Below are 23,551 nucleotides of genomic sequence, written 5' to 3'. Positions count from 1 at the left end.
CTTTGTGTGGACATATGCTTTTATTTTTCTTGGATAAGTAGGAGTGATAGTTGAATCCTATGTTAGGTGTATGTTTACCTTTTTAAGAAGCTGTTTCCCAGAGTGGTTGTACCATTTTACAGTCCCCACCAGTAGTGTATGAAAGCTGTCCTCTTCAAATTGACCGGAGAAGCTTTGCTTCCATCTCTTCTTCTTGGGTAATAGAAGGTGCCTCTTGGCTGGGAGTGGTGGTTCACGCCTGTAATCCCAGCACTTTGGGAGGCCGAGGCGGTTGGATCACCTGAGGTCAGGAGTTCGAAACAAGCCTGGCCAACATGACAAACCCCTGTCTGTACTAAAAATACAAAAATTAGCCAGACGCGGTGGTGGGCACCTGTAATCCTAGCTACTGGGGAGGCTGAGGCAGGAGAATCACTTGAACCTGGGAGGCGGAGGTTGCAGTGAGACGAGATCGCACCGTTGCACTCTAGCCTGGGCGGCACAGTGAGAGACTCCGTCTCAAAAAAAAAAAAAAAAAAAAAAGGTGCCTTTCTCTTTTCGGGGCACAAATGACAGAGGTGAGTATAGGGATTAGGGCGCAGAGATGAGGCACATAGAGATGAATGGATGGGTAGTTGGATATAATAAATAGGTAAAGTTGTCTTGGTATCCCTTTTTTCCTCTGTCTTTCTATGCTTTCCATTAGTTGTACACACCAAAGAAACAGGCACTGGCCCAGATTATGTCACCTAAATTGGATTATTAGTAAATCTCTCTTTGTGACTGATTGATATTTTTACCCCTGCAGATGCCCAGACAGCATGTCACAACCCTCCAGAACTGACGTTGGCAGGAAGTAGAGACTTCTTTGTCACCTGTGTCCCCCGTCCTCGCCATGTCTTCGACTCAGGGCAATGGGGAACACTGGAAGTCCCTGGAGTCGGTGGGCATCAGCCGCAAAGAGCTGGCGATGGCCGAAGCCCTGCAGATGGAGTATGATGCCCTGTCCCGGCTCCGGCACGACAAGGAGGAGAATAGAGCCAAACAGAACGCAGACCCCTCTCTCATCAGCTGGGATGAGCCTGGGGTAGACTTCTACAGCAAGCCGGCAGGAAGGCGGACCGACCTCAAGCTGTTACGCGGTCTCTCTGGCTCTGATCCTACCCTCAACTACAACTCACTCTCCCCACAGGAAGGGCCGCCCAACCACTCTACCTCCCAAGGGCCCCAGCCTGGCCCAGATCCCTGGCCCAAAGGCTCCCTGTCTGGAGACTACCTTTACATTTTTGATGGTTCAGATGGGGGAGTTTCTTCATCCCCAGGACCAGGGGACATAGAGGGCTCTTGCAAGAAACTATCCCCACCTCCTCTGCCTCCCCGAGCTTCTATCTGGGATACCCCTCCCCTGCCTCCCAGAAAGGGGTCCCCCTCATCCTCCAAGATCTCCCAGCCCAATGACATCAACACTTTCTCATTGGTCGAACAATTGCCGGGCAAACTGCTAGAGCATCGGATCCTAGAAGAGGAAGAAGTGCCGGGAGGTGGGGGTCAGGGGCGCCTACTGGGGTCTGTGGACTACGATGGTATCAATGATGCAATTACTAGGCTCAACTTGAAATCGACCTATGATGCGGAGATGCTGCGGGATGCCACCAGGGGCTGGAAGGAGGGCCGAGGGCCCCTGGACTTCAGCAAAGACACCTCTGGAAAACCTGTGGCCAGGAGCAAGACTATGCCCCCTCAGGTGCCCCCCCGCACCTATGCCTCCCGCTATGGCAACCGAAAGAATGCGACGCCTGGCAAGAACCGTCGGATTTCTGCAGCCCCGGTGAGCACCTTCTTGTGTTTCTTCTGCCTTCCTTTCTCCATGTCCTTCAGAAACAGGGACTAGTCTCTCTGCTGTTCTACATCCAACTCTGCCAAGTCCTTACCCCTTGAGGCCTCTCCTGCCCTCTTTTTCTGCCACTGGGACCCTGGCTCTGGTAGGGGAGGTCCAAGGGAGGCTTGATTTGGGCTGGATACCAGTAGAGGGAGGGCTCCTTCTCAGGGCCAGGTTTCATGTATCTTGGCCAAAACGGTCCTTCTGGGGCAGGCATTTGGAAATCCTGGTTCCTAGCGTGTGCCTGCTTCCTGATGTAAGGACTGAATTGGGAGGTAGGGGATTCATTATTGACTGGCTGAATGGCTCTCTGGACCAAAGCAAGTTGCTTCCGCTTGCTCTGAGGCCCTGCTCTGCCAAAAACGCTGCGTGGCGATGAAGATCATTCACAATAGTAACCACTTGTTTAGTGCCCACTGAATGCCAGACCCTGGTCCAGATCTCCACAACAACCCTTCCTGATAGTCCAAAGCCACACAGCAAGCAATAGCAGGGCCAGCATTCAGCCTGGCCTCTCTCATTCCTAAGCCCTCTCTCTCCTCTCCTTCTCCCTTTCTCTCTCTCTCCCCGCTCTGTTCTTTATTGTGATAAAATATACGTAACGTAAAATTCGCCACCGTAACCATGTGTAAGTGTGTAGTCAGTGGCACTGATGACATTCACATTGTTGTGCAACCCTTGCGTTATTCATCTCTACCCATTCTGTTCTCACCATGAAAATATTTAGAAAAAATATACAGTATGACAAATAATTTTATTTTTATCAGTACATAGTGTAAAATAGCGAACTATCTAGGCCAAAGCCCCTAGGCAGGTACCAGGGCAGCTCTGATCTTTTTTCTGGTTTAGGGGAGCTTCAGCAGCATCTCCTGGGTGGGACCAGAAGGCCTCTTTGTGTTTCATCCTTGGTCGCTGGAAACCCTGGCTGCAGGGAGTCAAGAGACAAGTGATACCCCCGTGGCTGATGCCTTTCTTTTGAGATGGAGTCTCGCTCTGTCACCCAGGCTGGAGTGCAGTGGCATGATCTCGGCTCACTGTAGCCTCCGCCTCCCGGGTTCAAAAGATTCTCCTGCCTCAGCCTCCCAAGTAGCTGGGATTACAGGCACCTGCCACCACGCCTACCTAATTTTTGTATTTTTAGTAGAGACGGGGTTTCACCACATTGGCCAGGCTGGTCTCGAACTCCTGACCTCAGGTGATCTGTCCACTTTGGCCTCCCAAAGTGCTGGGATTACAGGCGTGAGCCAATGCCCCTGGCTGCTGATGCCTTCTGTGACAGCTTAGCATTCCACTTCATTCCAACCTGGTTTCCTCCTTAGCCATTGTTTAAGGGGCACTGGGGTTTTCCCACCTTGTGTCTAGCCTTTGGGAACCTTCCCAACTCTGAAGAGCTACACGGTTCTTCCTTCCTCTGCTTCTGCTAAGAGAGGCCCCCAAAAGCAGAATCAGCTCCTGGGATAAGCCACATCCCATCCCTAGAGCTCAGGGATTTTTAAAGGCCCTGCTCTGAGAGGTGGGGCTGTTCCCGCTATTTATAGGGACTGGGAGATTCCTGTTCCCAGCTCTGAGTTCCTCACACTGGGCTGGGCCTGCTCACTGAATCAGGGCACCCTGGTAGGTGGTCACCTCTGTCACTCCTTCTCTCTCCTGCCTCCCCCACTCCCTCACCCTTCTCCATCCCCTGCATGTCATCAGAGTTCTGAGATAGAGCTCAGCCCAGAATCTCCTTGAAGAAGCGGGCACAAAGCAAAAAGCTCTTGCCAGTTCTGAGTGGGGAAATGCGGCCTTGGTCCTCCCCGGCTCAGCTTGTTGCAGGGGCTCAGCCTGCTGGGAGGGGGGACCCCTTGGGCCCTCGGCCTATACCACCGCCCCGCTTTCGTCGGGCTTCCAGCCGGAGGGAACCTCCTTATCCCAGGCCAGTGGAGCCAGCTTTGGAAATGGCTGGCTCCGAATGCCAGCCTGATACCCCCGCTGCCAGCCTCTGCCCGGCAGACTCCCCCAGCCAGCATCGGGCGATGCCACCAGGGCCTGCCAGCCGGGCAAACGTAAGTGGCTTTTGTTCTCTTATGGTGCCAGTGAGTGGTACAGAAAGGGCATGACAGTGGCCTTCAGTGGCCACTCTGTTCTCTTCCTCTCTCCCTGTCTTGCCTTCTCTTCCCTCCCCCTACTGTCTCTCTCTCTTTTTTTCTTCCTCTCTCTCTCCTTCTCTCTCTTGTGGGTTAATTGCTGACAGTGGTACTATTGTTTTGACTGGGACACAGGCACGAACTTGGCAGAGCCAGGGCCTCACATGCCAACTGTCCCCACTGCTGCCCTCCCCTCTGTGCACCCCCGCCCCCCGCCGCCCATGCATGCCCAGGGGAGCAAGGCTAACAAGAGAGGGTCAACCAGAGGAAACAGTCTTGATATTCAAATGAGGAGCTCAGTTGCTGTCATCTGCCCCAAGATGCAGGGAAGACTTGAGAGTAGCCAGTGGGTTGGATGAGAGATGTGAGGCATTGCGATGTGCACAGGCCGGAGCTAGACTCCCCCCAGAAACAGCTGTTGGAACCACATGCCAGCCGAATCTCCATCTGAGCTGAAGCCTCGTTCCCCAGTATGGCCTCCCAGGCTGCCCCGAGCAGACCTCTCAGGCAGAAACCCGTCATGCACCAGCTCTCCCTCCCCCTCACTTCCTTCTCCCTAGGGCTGGGCTACAGGCCTTGCTAGGGGCTTCTTGAGGAAGCCTTCTGGGTGACTGAAAGCAGCTCTGGGATGGGAGACCGTTTAGGACCTTGTCTGAGAATCCCACCACCACACACATACTTTGAGAGAGGAAGTGGGGCCAAGGCAGGATCCCTGACATTCCAGTTGTTCAGAGCCGGCTGACTCGGAAGCCAGAGGAGCCAAGCTTCTACCAGGTCCTCCCCTGCCCAGACCACTGCTTTGACGCTTTCTTCCTCAAATGGCATTTACCCAGAAGGCACATGTGTCTGAGTCATCTCCTCTATCTAAGGGTTCTGGGTCTCTCTCTGCTTTGGGTCCCTGGGACTCGTGGATATTGAGGTTTTTGACCAGGGCCAAGCTTCCCTGGGTACCATTTGGGCAGCCCACCTGCTCTAGCCTCAGTGGAGGGGCTGGGAAAAACAGCTGACTGCTCTGCTCCCCATCACGTCTCTGGGAGAATCCCCCAGAAAGCCCTTGTTGCAGGAGCAGCCCAACAGCACTGGATTGCCTTACCGGCTGCCTCACGCTCATCAGACTGTCCCCTCCTAAAGCAGCTTTGGCCACACTCTCGTCCTTGTCACCCAGGCTTCAGTAGTCAGCCAGAGCTTCACCTCCTTCTTCAACTTGGCTCCTGGTCTCCTAGGACAGCTGATACATGTATTCCCGGATGTCCCATATGTTCTTGTACCCCTTTCATTGAATGTTGAGTGACTAGAAAATCTTTTCATCTAGAGTTTGAGTTTAGGTCTGGGAGTACCTCATAGGGAGGGGACACCATGGGAGAAAAGGCACTGAGTCGTCTCCTCTTCTCTTAAAGGTGGGCTCCCGGCCCCACACCGTTGCCAATGGCCATGAGTTGTTTGAGGTCTCAGAAGAGAGAGATGAGGAGGTTGCTGCATTTTGCCACATGCTGGATATGTAAGAGCTAAAGAATGGGGCAGGGGATTTGGGAGGGCTATGGGGATGGGGAGGAGGGCCATCCATTTCAGAATTTCCTTTAGGAGGGAAGACGCACCCTAATTAAATAAATCTCAATTCATAGCTATGAAATGCTTCCTACAACAAGTGTCTGCAGGGTTTTTAAAATCTTAGATGTTTCACATTTTTAACAAAATTCATGAAACCTCCATTGACTGGTCAAAGTATCCTGATCACTCTAGGGTCTGACCCTCAGTTACCCTTAGGAGCAAATGTACCCCAGCTGGCGATAAGAGTGTTATCTGGAACTAAAAGAGAAAGGAAATGGATTCATTAAAAAATTTTCCATTAAACTTAGCATGGAAGGCTTTGTCATTTTAGAACTCTTTGTACTGTTCAACGGTGGGAAACATTTTGCAGTTAGAAGTGTCAAAATGGGGGTTTCTCAGAGCTGCTACCCCACTGCCCCCATCCTGGCCTGCAAATTTGGAGGGCTGGGCTAAGTGGGGACAGAGGGGCTCTTGAGCCTCCGAGCATGAGGGTTCCAGCAGACCTCTTCTCGACTACTCTCTTCTAAAGGCACAGTGAGGGTATTTTTTCTTCCTGTACAGCCTTCGATCTGGCTCTGACATCCAAGACTACTCCCTTACCGGCTATGTCTGGAGCGCTGTCACCCCTAGCCCAGAGCACCTAGGGGATGAAGTCAACCTGAAGGTGACTGTGTTGTGTGACAGGCTTCAAGAAGCACTCACTTTCACCTGCAACTGTAAGTTAGTGATGGGGGAGAGGGTGTGAGCATCCCTTGAAGTGGGGTGGGGATGACTGTGTTTTGGACTCCGTTCCCACCTCATCTTGTGGCCCAGATGAAGGGCAGTGAGGATGCTCCTTTGGGGGCGGGGTGGGGGCTGGCTTTGGGCCCAGCTTTCTAGTGCAGTCACTTTCCCCAACTCTGAACTACTTGCCTGCTTTGTCTGGTTGGTGATGGTGCTGGAGAATACTTATCTGGGAAGGGGGATCAGGGTGAGAAAACTGAGACCCATCTGCCCTGACATCCATCATCGTTTCCCCTGCCTTACCCTTCACAGGTTCCTCCACTGTAGACTTGCTTATCCACCAGACCCTGTGCTACACCCATGATGACCTGAGGAATGTGGACGTGGGTGACTTTGTGCTAAAGCCCTGTGGGCTGGAGGAGTTCCTGCAGAAGTGAGTGAATGGGTGGGAAGTAGCCCCTGCCTTCCTGGTAATAAGATTGTGAGGGGGCTTCCTGGGATTGGTGCTGGGACCGGCCTGGCAGCTCCGCCCCAATCCCACAGTCAAGACTCCTGCTTTCTGGGCATACTCTCGGCCACGTCGCACTTTCCCCAGGAGCTCTGTCTTCCAGCGGGGTTGGCTGACTTCCTGAGCCAAGTCTGCTGTGGAAAGAGCTTGGAGCTGGGATTAGGCAAAGACTAGGTCATATCTGCTTGCAGATTCTGCTTATGGAAGGATGTGTGTATTTGTGTGGAGGAGTGGGCTTGGGGAGACTATATGCGTAGGGCTGTATCTCCTGCTCTAGATTATGTGTGGTGTTTTTATGGCTGGGGCAAAAGGAGGACTGGGCAGAAGTGCCCTCGTGGAGCCCAGGGGAGAAATGACAATAACTGTCTCTCCCCATTCTCTTGCCAACAAGTCTTTTCCCCAGCTGGCCCGTGCAGCTAGTTATCCTCCTCCCAAAGGCATGCCTCCAACTCCTCTCTATCCTGTGCCCTCTGTGGAAAGCAGACTCCCTGGAAAGTCTGATGTGGACCAGCTGAGGCAACCCCCTTTCCACTACCCTGGGCTTTGGAGGGCTGCAGTGGAACGGAGGCAGGGGCTAGGTTGCCACTTCTCAGATGGTGCAGCTGTGTGACAGCAGACAGATAAGATCTGCTTTCCTCTCTTAGGCTTCAGGGCCGCTCCTCCCCCAATCTCTGTCCACTTGGAGGAAGCACGTCTTGGGAATGGAGAAAGGAGAGACCTGTGTCTCACTTCTTAGGAGTGCCGTATAAGTGCCACTGCTTGCTTTTTCTCTCTCTTATATCCAGGTCTAGATGCAAGGATGGTTGATCTATGGCTAGAGCATAAGATTTGGCAGTCAGGATGGAAGATTCATTTCTGGGCTTCTTTCTTTTTTTGAGACAGAATCTCGCTCTGTTGCCCAGGCTGGAGTGCACTGGCGCCATTTCACTCAGCTCACTGCAGCCTCCACCTCCCAGCCTCCTGAGTAGCTGAGATTACAGGCATAAGTGCCACCAAGCCCGGCTAATTTTTGTATTTTTTAATAGAGATGGGGTTTCACCGTGTTGACTAGGCTGGTCTCGAACTCCTGACCTCAGGTGATCTGCCTGACTTGGCCTCCTGAAGTGCTGGGATTACAGGCATGAGCCACTGTGCCCAGCTATCTGGGCTTATTTCTTTAAATTTAGGGATATCGTGGGGTCCTTTCTGGCCTCTGCCTCCTCATCTGGAAGCCAAGGGAAAGGAAAGAGGCAGGGTCTTATATGGTACAACTCCAGGGTACCCTTCAAGTGTGCCCCAACTTTAAACTCATTCAATGTACACACTTTCCCCAGAGGAACAGGAGGGGTCCTAGACTCAGGGTGGCCTGGCAGAGAGAGTGTCCGGTGGCCTGCCACTGTTAGAAGGGAACAAGGGGACATAGTGGGTAAGTTGGAGCTCCTGCTGACACCATTACACAGGTTTGAATTCTGACTTGCCACTTACTAGTTGTGAAGCCTGATGCTCAGGGCCCTCTGTAAGCTGCCGTGAGGGTGAAATGTGAGAATGACCTGTGAGCAAACAGTGAATACTATCAGGGAAGGAGCAGCCTACAGAGAGAAGTCCTAGGGCTCTGGGCTGCACAGATCCTGCCATTTCCCTTGCAGCACCCCAAATCCTGGAGCCCCTGGGTCCGGAGGTAGTGGGAGCTGTCAAGTTCTACCTTCTTGCCAAGACCCAGGTGAAATATTCTTAGTGAGGTGGGACAGGGTCAGTGGTCCTCCGATCACACCCCTCATACTCTGACTTGAATGCATAGAGAGGAAGGCCTTCCACAGAGAAGATCAAGCAAGTCCCCAGGAGACCTGTGTCCATGACTCCTGGCCCAGGAGCCCAGCTCCCACCCAACAGAAAAGCACAGTGTTGTTTCCTGGCCCAGCCCCCAGGCCCTCAGCACATGACGACTGCCCGGGGTGGGGGTGGAAAGGACCCTCTGGGGGTTCCAGAAATCTGCTAGTTCCCAAGGAAGCCCTCAGATTTTCTACCCTGCCTGGCAGGAGGGGCTGATACTGAGGGGGTGAGTGGGTTCAGGATGCAGGCTGCTCTCAGATAAGAACCTTGAGGCAGTCCCGTGGGAGGGTTGGGTTTCCTGCCACCTCCCCCAGCCCCACCACACTCTTCCTTCCTCCCAGGCTCTCCCACCAGGCCCAGCCCCACAGCCCAGCCTCACCATCTCCAGGTTTTGGCTGCACTTCAGTTTTAGATCTGACAGGGCCTAGATCAGAGGCTTGGTCCTGTCGGGATGTGGAGAACCCCTCACTCAAGTCTTCGCTGGACCTAAACGACCCTGGGCCCTGCACCTCCACCAGCTTCTGCACATAACGCCCCCCTTATGCTCCTGTCCTCTCCTCTCCATTTCTGGCCTAGATTCCCAGCTCTGCTGAGGAAGGAAGTCCTTTTCCGGCTTCTGTTACCCAGCTGCTGAGGCCAGGCCCAGGCCTGCAGTGCTGGCCTGGAGGTAGTTCTTCCTCTGCCCCTCCTCCTGGGTTTCCTTACTGATGAAGGTGTGATTTGGGAGAGAGGAAGAGGTCGGATCACTGAGGGGCTCCTAGGCCTTCTCTCTGAAATGGGGAGTCTGAAACATGGGCGCTTGAGCAGGTGGGACTGGCATGCATTTGGGATTTTTCAAGAAGTCATAGAAATTTGTAAGGTTATTCACAAGCAGGCAGGGCCAACAGAGGGAAGGTAGAAAAAGAACTTGGGTGGGGACACTGATCTGGAGGCTTGGTGGGTTTTCCCCAAGTTATTTTGGCCTCAGCACCCTAGTTGGTAGCATTGGAAGAGGGGTGACTCGCTGAGCTCCCACACTGGAGCCTGAGCACAGGCAGACTCCAACATGTCTCTTCCTGGTTGTTCCCTGTATGGAGGCCCAGAGGATAGGGCTTCAACAACTGCTCCCTGTGATGTCCCTCTGTTTCCCCGCTCTCTCCAACAGTTCCCAGCCCTGGAGTGAACCAGTGATTACCACACGGGTAGTAAATACCTAAGAGAGTCAATATTTGTACTGACCAAGGATTAAGTATATGAGGTGGCTTTTATTTAGACAGACCTCTGTTCCTTCTCGTAAGCTCTACCCCATGACATTTTCTAGGAGCCAAAGTAGGGTACAACACAGGTACTACCCCCTTACCTAAACCTTCTTTCTGTATCTCTCTCCCCAAGGCTAAGGTATGCATCTCCCTTCCCAGTGAGTCCCCAGGATGCTAATGGTCTTGTCCCTCTACCCTACCAGCAAGCATGCCTTGGGCAGTCATGAGTACATCCAATACTGCCGCAAGTTTGACATTGACATTCGGCTACAGCTGATGGAGCAGAAGATTGTGCGCAGTGAGCTGGCTCGGACGGTTCGTGTGAGGGTGGTGGAGGGGTTGCCCAGGGCTGGGGACGTGGAATGGGAATACAATATGGAGCACATCAGGTGGGAGGGGGGTAGGAGTGCTGGGCTGAGATAATGGCACTGTGCCTTTCTGAATAGGTCACTTCTTACACAGGTGAATGATGACCAGAGCCCCTCCACCTTGAACTACCTCGTCCATCTCCAAGAGAGGCCCGTCAAGCAGACCATCAGCAGGTGAGTGTGGGCGCCATCTTGGATGTGCTCCAAACAGGAACTGTGCAGGGATCCCATCAGATGTGCCTGCTTGCCTTTCTGCTAGGGCTAAGGGATTCTTGCAGGTGTTGGGTTGGAGCCCATACGTCTTATCAGGGAAGATCCCAACTCTAGGCATATTTCATCTCTTCCCTCTGGAACTTTGCCATCATTCTTTCCAGGCTAGAAGTGGCGGAATAGAAAGACTCTCTCTCCTTCAGTCTTCACAAGACATATAGAAAGAGTAGGAACTCCTTTAAATCAGAGTGCGAGCTGAGGAGAGGGAGGGAGAAAATGGGTTTCCCAGGGCACTGGGTCTTTCATGACCTCTCCTATGGTTTTTCCCTGCCCCCAACTCCCAGGCAGGCCCTGAGTCTTCTGTTCGACACTTACCACAATGAGGTGGATGCCTTCCTGCTGGCTGATGTGAGTACGAATCCAGGGGCTGGCCTTGCTGCCTGAAAGCTCCTCCTCTCCCCTTCCCCAGTCCTCCTGGGATCACCCAGCACTATGAGGGATCTGGGTGGAGCCTGAAAATCTGTTGGCAGAGCACTTCTTTTTAACCCCTCGCTCATGGCCAAACTAAGACTCCTAGATGTTGGGCAACGGCAAGCGCATAGCCAGGGATTCTGCTCCTCTATAGAAGAAGCAGGTCGGAAACTGCACACTGGTCCCATTCTCTGGAGTAGGATGTCTCCAGAGCTAAGGAACCGAGAGCTGTCACCCTCCAGCTGCTGCACTTGATGTGCATTGGAGCATGCATCCTATGAGCAATGTCAGAAATCTCTGGTTTGAGAGGTTCTGTTTTGCTGTTATCACAGGTAGGAAACCATCAGGAGGTAGAAGGTTTCACATGTAGGGAGGGCCAGAGCCCTACCCGCTTGGACTCACGCAGAGTCTCAAGTCTCAAAACCATGAGAATCAACATTTGTCTTAAATGTCACAATGCCAAAGAAAATCTGACAGTGATCTTCAAAAACAATCCCTTGCTGAGTGTGATGGCCCACGCCTGTAAACCTAACCCTTTGGGAAACTGAGGTGGGAGAATTGCTTGAACCTCAAAGTTCAAGGCCAGCCTGGGCAACACAGCAAGACCCCCATCTCTACAAAAAATACAAAAGTTAGCCAGGCATGGTGGCACACACCTGTAGCCCCAGCTGCTCTGGAGGCTGAGGTGGGAGGATCGCTCGAGCCCAGGAGTTTGGGGCTGTAGTGAGCTCTAATCACACCATTGCACTCCAGCCTGGGTGACAGAGTGAGACCCTATCTCAAAAAACAACAAAAAACCAATCCCTGTCGCAGTGATCCAGTTAATAGTCATAAACGCATCCTTTTTGAGGGGTTCATTCAGCATTATGTCTAGTCACTGCCAGAATCCCTTCTCTAGGAGTCTGTGCTTGAACATTTCCAGTGATGCTGGGGAAGCTCTGAACACCTGTGCTGTGCTGGTCTGGCCCTTTGCTAGTGGCTGCGATGGGTAGAGAAGTGTAAGAATTTTCGTAGCCTTGGCCAGGTGCAATGGCTCACGCCTGTAATCCCAGCACTTTGGGAGGCTGAGGTGGGCGGATCACCTGAGGTCAGCAGTTCGAGACTAGCCTGGCCAACATGGTGAAGCCCTGTCTCTACTAAAAATACAAAAATTAGCTGGGCGATGGTGGGCGCCTGTAATCCCAGCTACTTGGGAGGCTAAAGCAAGAAAATCGCTTGAACCAGGGAGGCAGAGGTTGCAGTGAGCCAAGATCATTCTATTGCACTCTAGCCTGGGTGACAGAGCAAGACTCCGTCTCAAAAAAAAAAAAAAAAATTGTCGTAGCCTTTGGGGAGCTTGTGTTCTTAGAAAAATTGAATAGTAACACAAAGCTATTAGTAGACAGAACAGGATGGTAATAAATTAATTAAGGGCTCCTGGAGGATGCTAGAGGAAGGGGATTGGCCAGGGAGGGTTTTATGAAGGCGGTAGAATTTTAGCTGCTCTGTGATTTAAATTTATATAGGTAATCAGAGCTGGACAGGTGAGGGAATTCCAAATGAGAAAATTCCAGAAGCTAAAGTGCAGAGGGGAAGGTATGGCTGTGGCAAATCAGTAGAGGTGAGATGAGATCTGTCTGGAAATTCTACAGGTCTCTGGGAGAGACCCTGTATGTATGTGTATAGTATAAGTAGACTACAGAGAGCGGCTAGAAATAGGAGGAGCTTCAAGGGGAACGGCTGAAAGAATTGGGGCATGTGGGCGTGGCCCATTGAATTCAGTGGGAGAGATTATTTGCTGATGCTGAATATTTGAAAACAAAATGTATTGCACATTTACCCCTGAGGATCATGAATCTCTCTACTCTTCCCAACCCTTTCCTTTAAAGACTGGGGTGGGGAGGGGTCAGAGACCAAGAGCACGAGAGCAGAGCCTGCCAGCCTCACTGTGTCACCTCCCACAGGGGGACTTCCCGCTGAAGGCTGACAGGGTGGTCCAGTCCGTCAAGGCCATCTGCAATGCCCTGGCCGCCGTGGAAACCCCTGAGATCACCAATGCTCTCAACCAGCTGCCCCCCTGCCCCTCCCGCATGCAGCCTAAAATTCAGAAGGTAAAGGGGCCCAGGGTGCTGGCAGGGGGAAGGAGGAGAGGGATACTGCCAGGTAACTCAGTTGCCTGTTGCTAGGGTGTGTAGGTGTTCACTCACTAAAAAGGGGCTTCTCTCCACCTCCACCTTTTATGTTTAAGGAATTCAACCACAAGAGCTCTTCAAAAATGGATGCCAAGTGTGTCCCCTCTTCCTGAGCTTGAGGGAGAGCTACCTGGGACTGCTTGCTGAGAGCCCGGGCCAGTAAAGGCTTTATTCACAGTCACCAAGGCATTGCCTGACAGTCCGCATATCCATCAGGGCGCAAAAACAAACCAAGAGGAAAATCTCTCTAGAGCCAGGGGCTCCGGGACTCCAGTAGGGACTGTGTGCTCTGCAGGCAGGGCCAGCACCATAGACACTGTGATCTGCAGCCGAGTAGCCTGAGGGTTGGGATCTCTCAGAAGGGTGGACACGATGATTGCTATCCTCCGTCAGCTCACTCTGTCCATCACACAGATCTGGTACAAACCATGACTCTATCCTCTCTGGGGATTCTCAGCTCCTCACATTTCAGCCCATTCTGGTCCAGATGAGTGCAGCTGTGAAAAGCCCTTCTTCCAGCTGTGACGAAAAAGGCTATGGCCCTGAAGCTCCCCTCCCTCTTCTTTTCCCCCCCGAACAGGATCCCAGCGTCTTGGCTGTGAGGGAAAACCGAGGTAAGGGAACTGCTCTCCATCTTCATCCAGTCGGGCTGCTGAAAACGGCAGTCTCTGCCCAGATTCCTTTTTCTGCCTGGCCCCCTTGATTTATGTGTCGGAGTTCGGCTAGGGTGTGTGTGTGTGTGTGTGTGTGTGTGTGTGTGTGTGTTCCTATATGAGGTGTGGACACAGCTGGAGAGCACATTTCTTTCCACAAAGTGTTTTCTCATTATTTTTCCTCGTCATTCCTCCTGGTGTCCCTGGGAGATGGTGATGAGGGCGTCGAAGTGTGGGAGTGGGGTGGCAGGGCAGCGCTAGCCCTGTGATCCAGATGGGGAGCCTCCCACTTTGGTAGATTGTGATTATTCTCTCATCGGCTCACACTTGCTACCTTTCCAATTTAGAATGGGCCTTGGGAAAGGATGAGAAAGAATGTTCCCTACAATTTTTCTAGGATTCCCCTGTCGTGCCCTTGAAGCTGCACTTTGCCCTAAGACCGACCTATATCCCTGGGATTCCTTTGTTTTGTTTTTGTTTTTTGTTTGGGCATCCCTGGGATTCTTACGGTGATTCCCAGTCTTTTGGATTTCATAGACCGGTAAAATGTCCCCCAAAGTATTTGGGGGACCAAGAGAGAATTGGCAGCCTTTTACTTGGCCAAACTTTTGACTTTTGCTTTTTTGAAGCAACTGACAATAATTATTAACATTGTTTCCTAAAAGAAAGGATATTTTAATGCTAAATAGCAATAAGTAAAAATAAGGATTATGTTTAACATTGTATAACTGTGGTTTTATGAAAAGCTCATGACATGCTTCTGCTTTTTTCTCATTTCACCGCAGATGAGTGAACTTTGTCACAGCTATTAGAGACTGACTAGCATTTGGGGACCACTGTCTTAGGCCATCCCATTCTAGCCAGTGCCCTGGCAATAAGGTAGGGCTTGAGGAGGCCTATGACTTTCCTTTCTGACCCCTTCCCTTCCCAGAGAAGGTCGTGGAAGCCCTGACCGCTGCCATCTTGGACCTGGTGGAGCTGTACTGCAACACATTCAATGCAGACTTCCAGACGGCAGTGCCTGGGAGCCGCAAGCATGACTTGGTCCAGGAGGCCTGCCATTTCTCCAGGGCCCTGGCCTTCACTGTCTATGCCACCCACCGCATCCCCATCATCTGGGCTACCAGGTGAGCCCAGGGCTGAGCAGCCGCTAGGGAGCAAGCTGAGTTTGACCTCCACCAGGGCTTTTTCCTATCTGCATGTAATACCACTGTCCTGAGTCTTAGGATGTGTGGCATTGTGTGACATTGTGGTGCAATGGGGCTGCAGGGGTGAGCCAAGTGCCTGAGGAAGACCTGGGCTGGGGACATCCCAGAGGAGAGAGGAGGTCCCTTAGGAGATGAAGAAGATCCTATTATTCCCTCTTGGTGCTGGCTGCCTCTGCATCCCTGCCCCCCTCCAGATCCAGGACCAGTGGAGGAGACGTGGCAACAGATGGAGGATTCCCAGATAGAGTGCACACTCCCTGGCCAGTGGGAGGGGGCAGGGAGGTGGGATTGACCCTTTGTCTGGGGTTCTCTAGGCCTGCAGGGGTGGGTGGAGGAGGATGTTCTTTTGGTAAAATCCTCAGCTCCTCTGTTGGGTCCCCAGCATCCAAGGCCTGAGGGAATAGGCACTGGGCCCTACCCCGCCCCTGCTGGTCCCCTTTCCCCAACCCCCTTCCCCTTCTCTCTTTGTTCCTCACTTAATGTATTCCTCTGGGCGATTGGCAGAGAACAAAGGAGGCAGCCTGGGAAACCGGGGCCTTCTCTGACCTCTTCTGTCAGGCACCTGTCATGAGCCACAGGGACCCCCATGTGTTGGCATTCACGTCGGCATATGTCGTCTTCCTCCCCCACCCTTCTCACTTGTGCTTGCACGTGCACACACACACACGCACGCACACACAGACACTCGACGGGCTGGAGCTTTCTATAAGGAGGCTGGGTGGCCGGTTCCCATTAAAGAAAGAAAAACCACAAGGCTCAGCATGGAGCCTAAAACCGAGCAGAGGAACTCAGATTAAGTTGCTTTGGCCTGAGCACATTTCCTTACATCCAGTTTGGCTGTCCTATCCAGAGATCCCATGTTATGGCCCTCAGAGACTGGGAATTTTACCAGGGGAAATGGATTTTGGCCTTAGAGGGATGCCTAGGTTTGGGTGATTGGTTTTGGGAGCTGGGTGTCCTGACCTGCTCCCTTTCTTTTGTAGCTATGAAGATTTCTACCTCTCCTGTTCCCTTAGCCATGGCGGCAAGGAGCTGTGCAGCCCCCTGCAGACCCGAAGAGCTCACTTCTCCAAGTACCTCTTCCACCTCATCATCTGGGACCAGCAGTAAGCCCTTCCCCCAGGCTCCGGTGCCCAGGTCACTGCAGACCTACTCCAGCCTCTGAAATATCCCTGGGGCCAGATAACTACTCCAGGACTAACGATAAAACCAGGCTTCCTTGTTAACCCTCATTGGACAAGTCATTCAACCTCTTGAGTCTCCACTGCCCTGACTTTTTTTTTTTTTTTTTTTTTTTTTTTGAGACAGAATCTTGCTCTGTCGCCCAGGCTGGACTGCAGTGGCGCGATCTCGGCTCACTGCAAGCTCTGCCTCCCAGGTTCACGCCATTCTCCTGCCTCAGCCTCCCAAGTAGCTGGAACTACAGGCGCCCGCCACCACGCCCTGCTAATTTTTTGTATTTTTAGCAGAGATAGGGTTTCACCGTGTTAGCCAGGATGGTCTCGATCTCCTGACCTTGTGATCTGCCTGCCTCAGCCTCCCAAAGTGCTGGGATTACAGGCGTGAGCCACTGTGCCCGGCCTCCACTTCCCTGACTCTGAAATGGGGCCAAGTATAATTACCACCTCTCAAGTTGTCATGAGGATCCAATGAGAAGTATCTATAAAGGCTTTGTAAACCATAAAAAACTTATAAATGTTAGTTGTTAATTTTAATAGTACTTTATTTTTTGATCTTGTCTCCCTTAAAGAGTTTAACTAGTTGGAGGGCTTCTCATCCTCTCCCTCTTCCCTCAGTTGCTGTAGACTATGGAGAGGAGACTGTGCTTTTCCCTTTATATAGAGAGAAGGGAGGGTTGTCTAGAGAAAGAATATTGAGCTTGGATTCCCAGGAGTGAGCCTCTATTTCTAGCTCTGTCTTGAGTACTACTTTCTATTCTTTCTGTGCCTCATTTTCTCAACCTGAGAAATGGGGACATTTGTTTCACTCAGAGGCAGTTATGGCATCGAGATGAGATAGGTGGGTTATAAATATAAATATGAAACCAAAAGCACACGGTAGTATTAATCACCACATGTAAACAATAATTTGGTGTCAGGAAGGTAGGCGTCAGCCAAGCAAAGCAGGAAGGAAACGGAGGAGAGGGTGCCTTGCTTGAATGGGGGCACCGCAGGGGTTTTCCTGCCCTGTGCGTCGTCTGTGCTATGCTCTACCTTCCTTCCAGTCAGTCAGAAAATCCCCTGCTTGCTGCCCCCAGCTTTGCTTCCCCACACGAGTCCTCATTTGCAGAGCAGCATGGCAACCTAAGTATTTGGAGCACAGATTAAAGAGACTGAGGAGGGGTCCTGGGGAGGCCGAGGATGCAAAATAGGTAGATGAAAAATCTGGAGATGCTGGAAGGGGTGGGTCATTTTACAGATGAACAACTGGGAAAATGGACCCTTTCTCATGCCTTTCACACTTAGGTAATTCTTAGAGCAATAAAGGTGTATATGGCCAGGCATCATGGCTCACACCTGTAGTCACCGTACTTTGGGAGGCCAAGGCAGGATGATCGCTTGAGCCCAGGAATTTGAGACCAGCCTGGGCAACACAAAGAGGCCTTATCTCTACTAAAAAATTATTTTAAAGGAGCCGAGTGTGGTGGCATGCATCTGTAGTCCTAGCTACTTAGGAGGCTGAGGTGGGAGAGTCACTTGAACCTGGGAGGTCGAGGCTGCAGTGAGCCATGATCACACCACTGCACTCGCTCTAGGCTGGGCAACAGAGTGAGACCCTATCTTAAAAAAAAAAAAAAAAAAAAAAAAGGCAGGGGACATGCATAAAAGGTCCTTAAGCAAACAACTGCCAGGACAGGAGAAACTCCTTGCAGGCAGAGGATAGCTGCATTAACTGGCCCTTGAGTTCCACCATTCCTTTGGGATTTTTTGGTCACAATTACTGCTGCTATCAAGAGAAGGGGTGCCAGCCTGGGCAACAAGGGAGATCCAATCTCTACAAAAAATACAAACAATTAGCTGAGTGTGGTGGCATATACCCGTGGTCCCAGCTACTTAGGAGGCTGAGGTGGGAGAATCACTTGAGCCTGGGAGCATCCAGCCTGGGCAACAGAGCAAGACTCTGTCTCAAAAAATAAATAAATAAAAATGGATGGGGTGCTGTAGTCTTCTGGCCCAGGAGGACTTTAAAAAATCGGCCTTAAATCCTTTTCTCATACAGTATCAGAGGTATAGAGGCAGCCCAGCCTGCGCCATGAGTTTCATATTGTTCCCTGAGATCCCTCCTTTGAATTTTAATGGGCCAGTCCCCTGCCTAGAGCCTTGTGAAGGACATTATCTTGCACTGCCCATCCAGATGCCCCGAATGAGACTTCTTGGCCCTTCATGGTCAAGACCAAGACATCTGGGGAAGGCGTGCCAGCGTTCAGAGGACAGGCTTTGGGCCAGTCATTCTCTCCTTTCTACTGTAGTTGTAGCCTCAGGCAGGTCTTTCAACCTAGAATGGTGGTGATAACAGGGCCTACCCTACAGGATTGTTTGAGGAGCAGTTAGGACACTGTAAATAAAGTACTTGGCACAGGCTTCTTAGCTGGGGAGTCCTCTTGGTTTTGGTTTCTCTGTTCCAGGTGACTGACAAACTGGCTGATGCATGGGGATACATGCGCATGAAAATACTCTCTGTATAACTCAGTGCCAGTGCAGTAACCACAGCGTCACATAGCAAAAAGTACACAGTGTGCACACACATCCTGCAAGTGAAGCTATGTTCCCCTTCTCCCTGATGAGAAACTGAGGCACAGAGATGGGAGTTAAGTTGCCCAGGATTGTGAGTGGCAGAACCAGGACTGGAGACAACCAGCACATTCCAGGAATCCTTCCTGGACGAGGCAGCCTGTGTGATATGATGTGGTTGAATGGGCTGCAGGAAGGAGAGGGGTTTCTAAGGGAGGAAGGTAAGGGCCGCAGCCAACAGAATGGTTATCCTGACCAGCCCTGGGTGAAGGTCTGTGGGAGAGCTTTTGGAATACCAGATATACCCAAGGATTGAAGGGAAAGAGGGCCTTGGCTGGCTCTGGTTTCACTCATAAAATCTCACTCCCCTTTTCCTTAAGACATGAAGCTGGAAGCTTCTTCCTTGGGCAAAAAGAGAGGGCTCAGGACCAGCTCCCTCTCCTCTTTGCTACGGGGTCAGGTGATTCTCTGCCCCACTGTAGCAGTCCAGGGATCAGCTAACTCTCAAAATAGGCTCAGCAGCCGTGCTTTGTCACCTCCAGCCAAGCCCTGGCCTGGCATGTCTGCTGGCGGCTGGAGGGGCCCTAATTATAGCTGTGGGCCCCCAGGGTAGAGGCAGCTGGGATAGAGCAGGGCTCTGCCAGTCTGTGGTGGGCTGGAGGGAGTGCCTCACTTAGGTGGAGATTCCCCTGGAGGACAGTGGCGAGGCAGGCTGCTTTATCATGAAACTGCTAACCTTGGGGGTGGCTGCCCTGCCTCTGTGCCCTCTGGCATAGAAGTTGCTGGGCCCTGGGCTGGCCAGGAGGGTGTGACAGTATGGACTTTGGCCCAGGGACAGCTTCCCGGAAAGGTAATGTGGGTCCTCCCTGCTTTTCCACAGCTCCCCTCCCCTGTGTACTTCACCCCACCTAGCAGTTCCTTGTCCTGAGCATAGTGGGAGCAGCTAGGTGTGGTTCAGACTGAGGACCTGGAGAGAACTTACGGGCTTGAGCAGTGCTGGGCTTATGTGTCTCCGTTCTTTTGGTCCTGCCATTGGCTTTCTCACCTGGGGGACTTGGAGAAGCCCCTCCTCTTTGTCCCTTTGGCTTTGAATCTGTTTGGGGGTGGGGATGAGAAAAACCCATCGTGTGTCCCTGGGGCTAGGTGAAGGGGACTTGTATGAGGACAAGTGACAGGGCTGTGGGGGAGGGCAGAGAACATGGTGCTTCTTCTTGGTGGCTCTCAGCAGCGAGAAGTGGGGGAGGGATGGGGACTGTCAAATGGAAAAGAAGGACAAAAGGAGTAGCTTTGTGGACCCTCTGAAGAAATTCTAAAACGAGGAAAGGAGCAAGGCTGACAACATGGGACGTGTCATCACCTGAACTCCGAGGTGGCTCTGCTAAGCAAGTTCTGTCTAGGCACCATGGGTAGCCTCAACATCAGGGGATGTTTGCCTCACTCTACTGCAAAGCTCCAAGGACACCATATTGTGCTTCTGGGAATATCCACTGGGGGTTTTGCCTAGTTTGGGGCCTCTCCTGGTTCTGTACGAGGAGGGCTTCCTCAGGGAGTATGTCTGAACCTGAGAGGGAGGCTGTATCCTCAGCCTCAGCCTGACTTCCTGGACCACCTGTTGCTTGAAGCCACAGGAGTGGCCCCTCCTAATTGGATTTCCTGTCCTCCATAGGATCTGCTTCCCAGTGCAGGTGAACCGGCTGCCTCGGGAGACCCTGCTGTGTGCCACTCTCTATGCTCTGCCCATCCCCCCACCGGGGAGCTCCTCAGAGGCCAACAAGCAGCGGCGGGTGCCTGAAGCCCTGGGCTGGGTCACTACCCCACTCTTCAACTTCAGGCAGTATGTGAGCCCCAGGGTACAGCTTCTTGGCCTTGGGAGGGGAGGAGGGGGACAGAGAAAGGGGCCTGGCTGCTGCACTGGCCAGTGTGCCTTGGGAGAGTTGGCCATGTGGGGCTCACTAGTGAAGTCCAGAGGATCCCCAAGCACAGAACTGGTGACCAGGACTATTGATGTAACCAAGAGCCACTGAGTGGTTCTGGTGGCACAGGACCATTTTGAGGATACATGGAAAAGCAATGCTTGGGTAATAGATCATCTGGTCTTGTCACTGGAAGAACCTTAGAGGTCATCTAGCCCAGCCTCCCCACCTCACCAAGGCATCCCTGCCACCAAGTCATCCAGACCAGGGTATGGTTAGCTCACAAGTCCTCTTGGACGGTGTGAGCTTTTATAGGACTTTGGAGAAGGAAGAGGCTATGGTCTATGGGGAGACTGAGACAGGGGAGTTGGATAGTGGCTTCAAACAGAAAAGGCAGATTTTTGGATTGGGGGAGCAGGAGAAATACTCTCTGCTTAGCCATTTTAGCAGCTCTTCCCACTCTCCTTCCTTCTTAGGGTCCTGACCTGTGGCCGGAAGCTTCTGGGTTTATGGCCAGCAACACAGGAAAATCCCAGTGCCCGTTGGAGTGCACCTAATTTCCACCAGCCAGACAGTGTCATCCTGCAGGTGAGGCTTTAGCCCTTCTCTCCCACTCACCAGCAAGACCATCCCAGTCAACTCTACATTTTTCCCCTTGAGATTTGGGCTGGGACAGCAGGAGAGAGTGCTAGAACTTCAAGCATGGGAGGATGATGTGACTGAAGCAACTGAGGGAATATGGTTAGATGTGTAGTGTGAGGTGAGCTCTGGGGTATCCATCTCCCATCTCCTAGAGGTTAAATTGATTTCGTGGAGCCTGAAGATGGGGTCTGAGACCCTCTGCATTCAGGGCTCAGCTTCTGAGTCCCTTGTATTGAATCCTCATACTTCTAAGTCTGATCAAACCTGACCTGTGCCCTCTTGGGGCCTGAGGGGACACCTTTCCCCCTTCCGGTGACTCAGTGCTTTGGCAGGATGGACCTATTCTCCAGGGAGAAGAGGAGGAGCTGGTCACGCCCAAGGTCTAGTTCCTAGTTCCCAGCTTCCTTTTCTTGTGGTTATGAGATACCTTGTGTGAATGCTGACATAGAATGAAAGCTCCCTGAGGCAGGTTTTTTTTTTTTTTTTTTTGAGACAGGATCTCTGTCACCCAGGCTGGAATGCAAAGGCATAATCTTGGCTCACTGCAACCTCTGCCTCCCAGGCACAAACCATCCCCCCACCTCAGCCTCCCAAGTAGATGGGACTACAGTTGCATACCACCACGCCCGGCTAATTTTTGTCTATCTTATTTACTACTCTATGCCCAGAGCCTAGAAAATGCCTGGCACATGTTAGGATTCAATAGATATTTGTTGAACGAGGCTGGGTGCGGTGGCTCATACCTGTAATCCCAGCACTTTGGGAGGCTGAGGCGGGGGGATCACCTGAGGTCAGGAGTTCGAGACCAGACTGGCCAACATGGTGATACCCTGTCTCTACTAGAAATACAAAAATTAGCTGGGCGTGGTGGTGCGTGCCTGTAATCCCAGGTACTCAGGAAGCTGAGGCATGAGAATCGCTTGAACCTGGGAGGCAGATGTTGCAGTGAGCTGAGATCACACCCTTGCACTTCAGCCTGGGTGACAGAGCAAGACTCTGTCTCAAAAAAAAACAAACAAAAAAGATATTTGTTGAATGAAAGAAAGTAGAGCTCTTTTGGAGACTTGGCTCACTCAGCTCTGATACTTTAGTAGGATGAACATCTGGTGGCATAGAGTAGGGACCAAGTGTCCCAGGGCCTTCTCCCAGTGTGTGGTTCCGCCTCCCCTCTGGCAGCAGTGCCCTCTGGCAGCAGTGCCCTCTGGCATCCCATGGAAGGCTCCCTGGACTCAGCCTGGATGCACCCCATGGTTCAGCTGGGTGACATTTCTGTTCAGAGTTCTGGCTGGGGCTTGTCCCCACACCCCTCACCAAGGTGCATCTCCACCGAACCTCTTCCTCACGTGTCCATTCTTTTTCTCTTTTTGTTTCCCTTTCATTTTTTCTGAGAGTTATAGCTGGAAAGGACTTCAGAGATCACCGAGTCTAATTGGGTTATTTTACAAAGAACCTGAGGGAAAGTGAGGGAGGGACAAGGCCGGAATGCTGGGGTGAGAGAAAAGCTGGGAGTTCACATGCTGCCTGTTCTCTCTCCTCACGTCCTTGATCCCATCCCCCAGATTGACTTCCCCACCTCTGCCTTTGACATCAAGTTCACCAGCCCCCCTGGAGACAAGTTCAGCCCCCGCTATGAGTTTGGCAGCCTCCGGGAAGAAGACCAGCGCAAGCTTAAAGACATCATGCAGAAGGAGTCCCTCTACTGGTGAGGATCGGGCCCCCACTGAATCTGTCATGTTTCATCTGACCTCCCAGCATTGAGTCTCTGTCCTGCTTTGGGAGTGGAGGTGGGAAGGGGAGGCAGCCCCCAGGCCTTTCTCCATCAGCTGACACTGGGAAAGTAGAGAGGTCAAGGTCAGGAAATTAGATCTGAGAGTACCCAAGTCCCCACCCCAGGGACTTGGTCCATACTCAGCTACCCAGGAGGACCAGAGCTCTGCCCCACGTCCCAGATGTGCTGCCTACTACCTTCTGTCCACTGGGGCAGCTGGCCCCACCACCCTGCCCCCACCTCCTGCCCTCACCTCCTGCCCTCACCTCCTGCCCCTTCCACACCAACAGCCTTTGAATTTTTCTGGCCCTGTCACTTTCCAAAAAGGATCAGGTGTCAAGGCAAGCTGGCAGCTCTTAAGGGTAAGCGAGTCCAGGCTGATCTCATCCTTGGGGCTGCTGCTTTCACAGGATTGGAGAAGGAGGGGTGAGAACAGAACTGGAGGAGCTGGAGGGACCCGGTTCCCCTGCCTGCTTTCTGTTTACTTCTCTGGCTCCTGCACAGCCCTGTGCGTGTGTTGTGTGTGTGGGGACATGAGAGAGACAGGGCTCATCTCTGTCCCTTATGTCCACCCTGAGTAGCTGAGTGACCGCAGACCTCCCTTCC

At 52.2% G+C, this 23,551-nt stretch overlaps 1 protein-coding gene across 3 annotated transcripts in view; it reads left to right on the top strand.

Moving 5' to 3' along the window:
- Positions 1 to 23,551, top strand: part of PIK3C2B (phosphatidylinositol-4-phosphate 3-kinase catalytic subunit type 2 beta) — a 70,681-nt gene that overhangs the window by 22,962 nt on the left and 24,168 nt on the right. For 2 of the 3 annotated variants that reach the window (XM_033197550.1, XM_033197552.1), the window contains exons 2-15: positions 788 to 1,807; positions 5,382 to 5,482; positions 6,094 to 6,248; positions 6,568 to 6,688; positions 10,014 to 10,125; positions 10,273 to 10,352; positions 10,733 to 10,796; positions 12,803 to 12,949; positions 13,611 to 13,644; positions 14,615 to 14,810; positions 15,875 to 15,997; positions 20,289 to 20,456; positions 21,012 to 21,123; positions 22,737 to 22,879. In XM_033197550.1, the coding sequence (XP_033053441.1) occupies positions 875 to 1,807; positions 5,382 to 5,482; positions 6,094 to 6,248; positions 6,568 to 6,688; positions 10,014 to 10,125; positions 10,273 to 10,352; positions 10,733 to 10,796; positions 12,803 to 12,949; positions 13,611 to 13,644; positions 14,615 to 14,810; positions 15,875 to 15,997; positions 20,289 to 20,456; positions 21,012 to 21,123; positions 22,737 to 22,879 (2,489 nt within the window). In that variant the 5' untranslated portion in view covers positions 788 to 874. Of the gene's footprint in view, positions 1 to 787; positions 1,808 to 3,333; positions 3,904 to 5,381; positions 5,483 to 6,093; positions 6,249 to 6,567; positions 6,689 to 10,013; positions 10,126 to 10,272; positions 10,353 to 10,732; positions 10,797 to 12,802; positions 12,950 to 13,610; positions 13,645 to 14,614; positions 14,811 to 15,874; positions 15,998 to 20,288; positions 20,457 to 21,011; positions 21,124 to 22,736; positions 22,880 to 23,551 lie in introns of those variants that run through there. The other variant, XM_033197551.1, reaches the window with a different exon arrangement.

Source organism: Trachypithecus francoisi, unplaced genomic scaffold (genome assembly GCF_009764315.1).
Source record: "Trachypithecus francoisi isolate TF-2019V2 unplaced genomic scaffold, Tfra_2.0 Lachesis_group5, whole genome shotgun sequence".
Lineage (NCBI taxonomy): Eukaryota > Metazoa > Chordata > Mammalia > Primates > Cercopithecidae > Trachypithecus > Trachypithecus francoisi.
The sequence above is the reverse complement of the archived record's forward strand: the minus strand, read 5'-3'. Positions and strand labels throughout refer to the sequence as shown.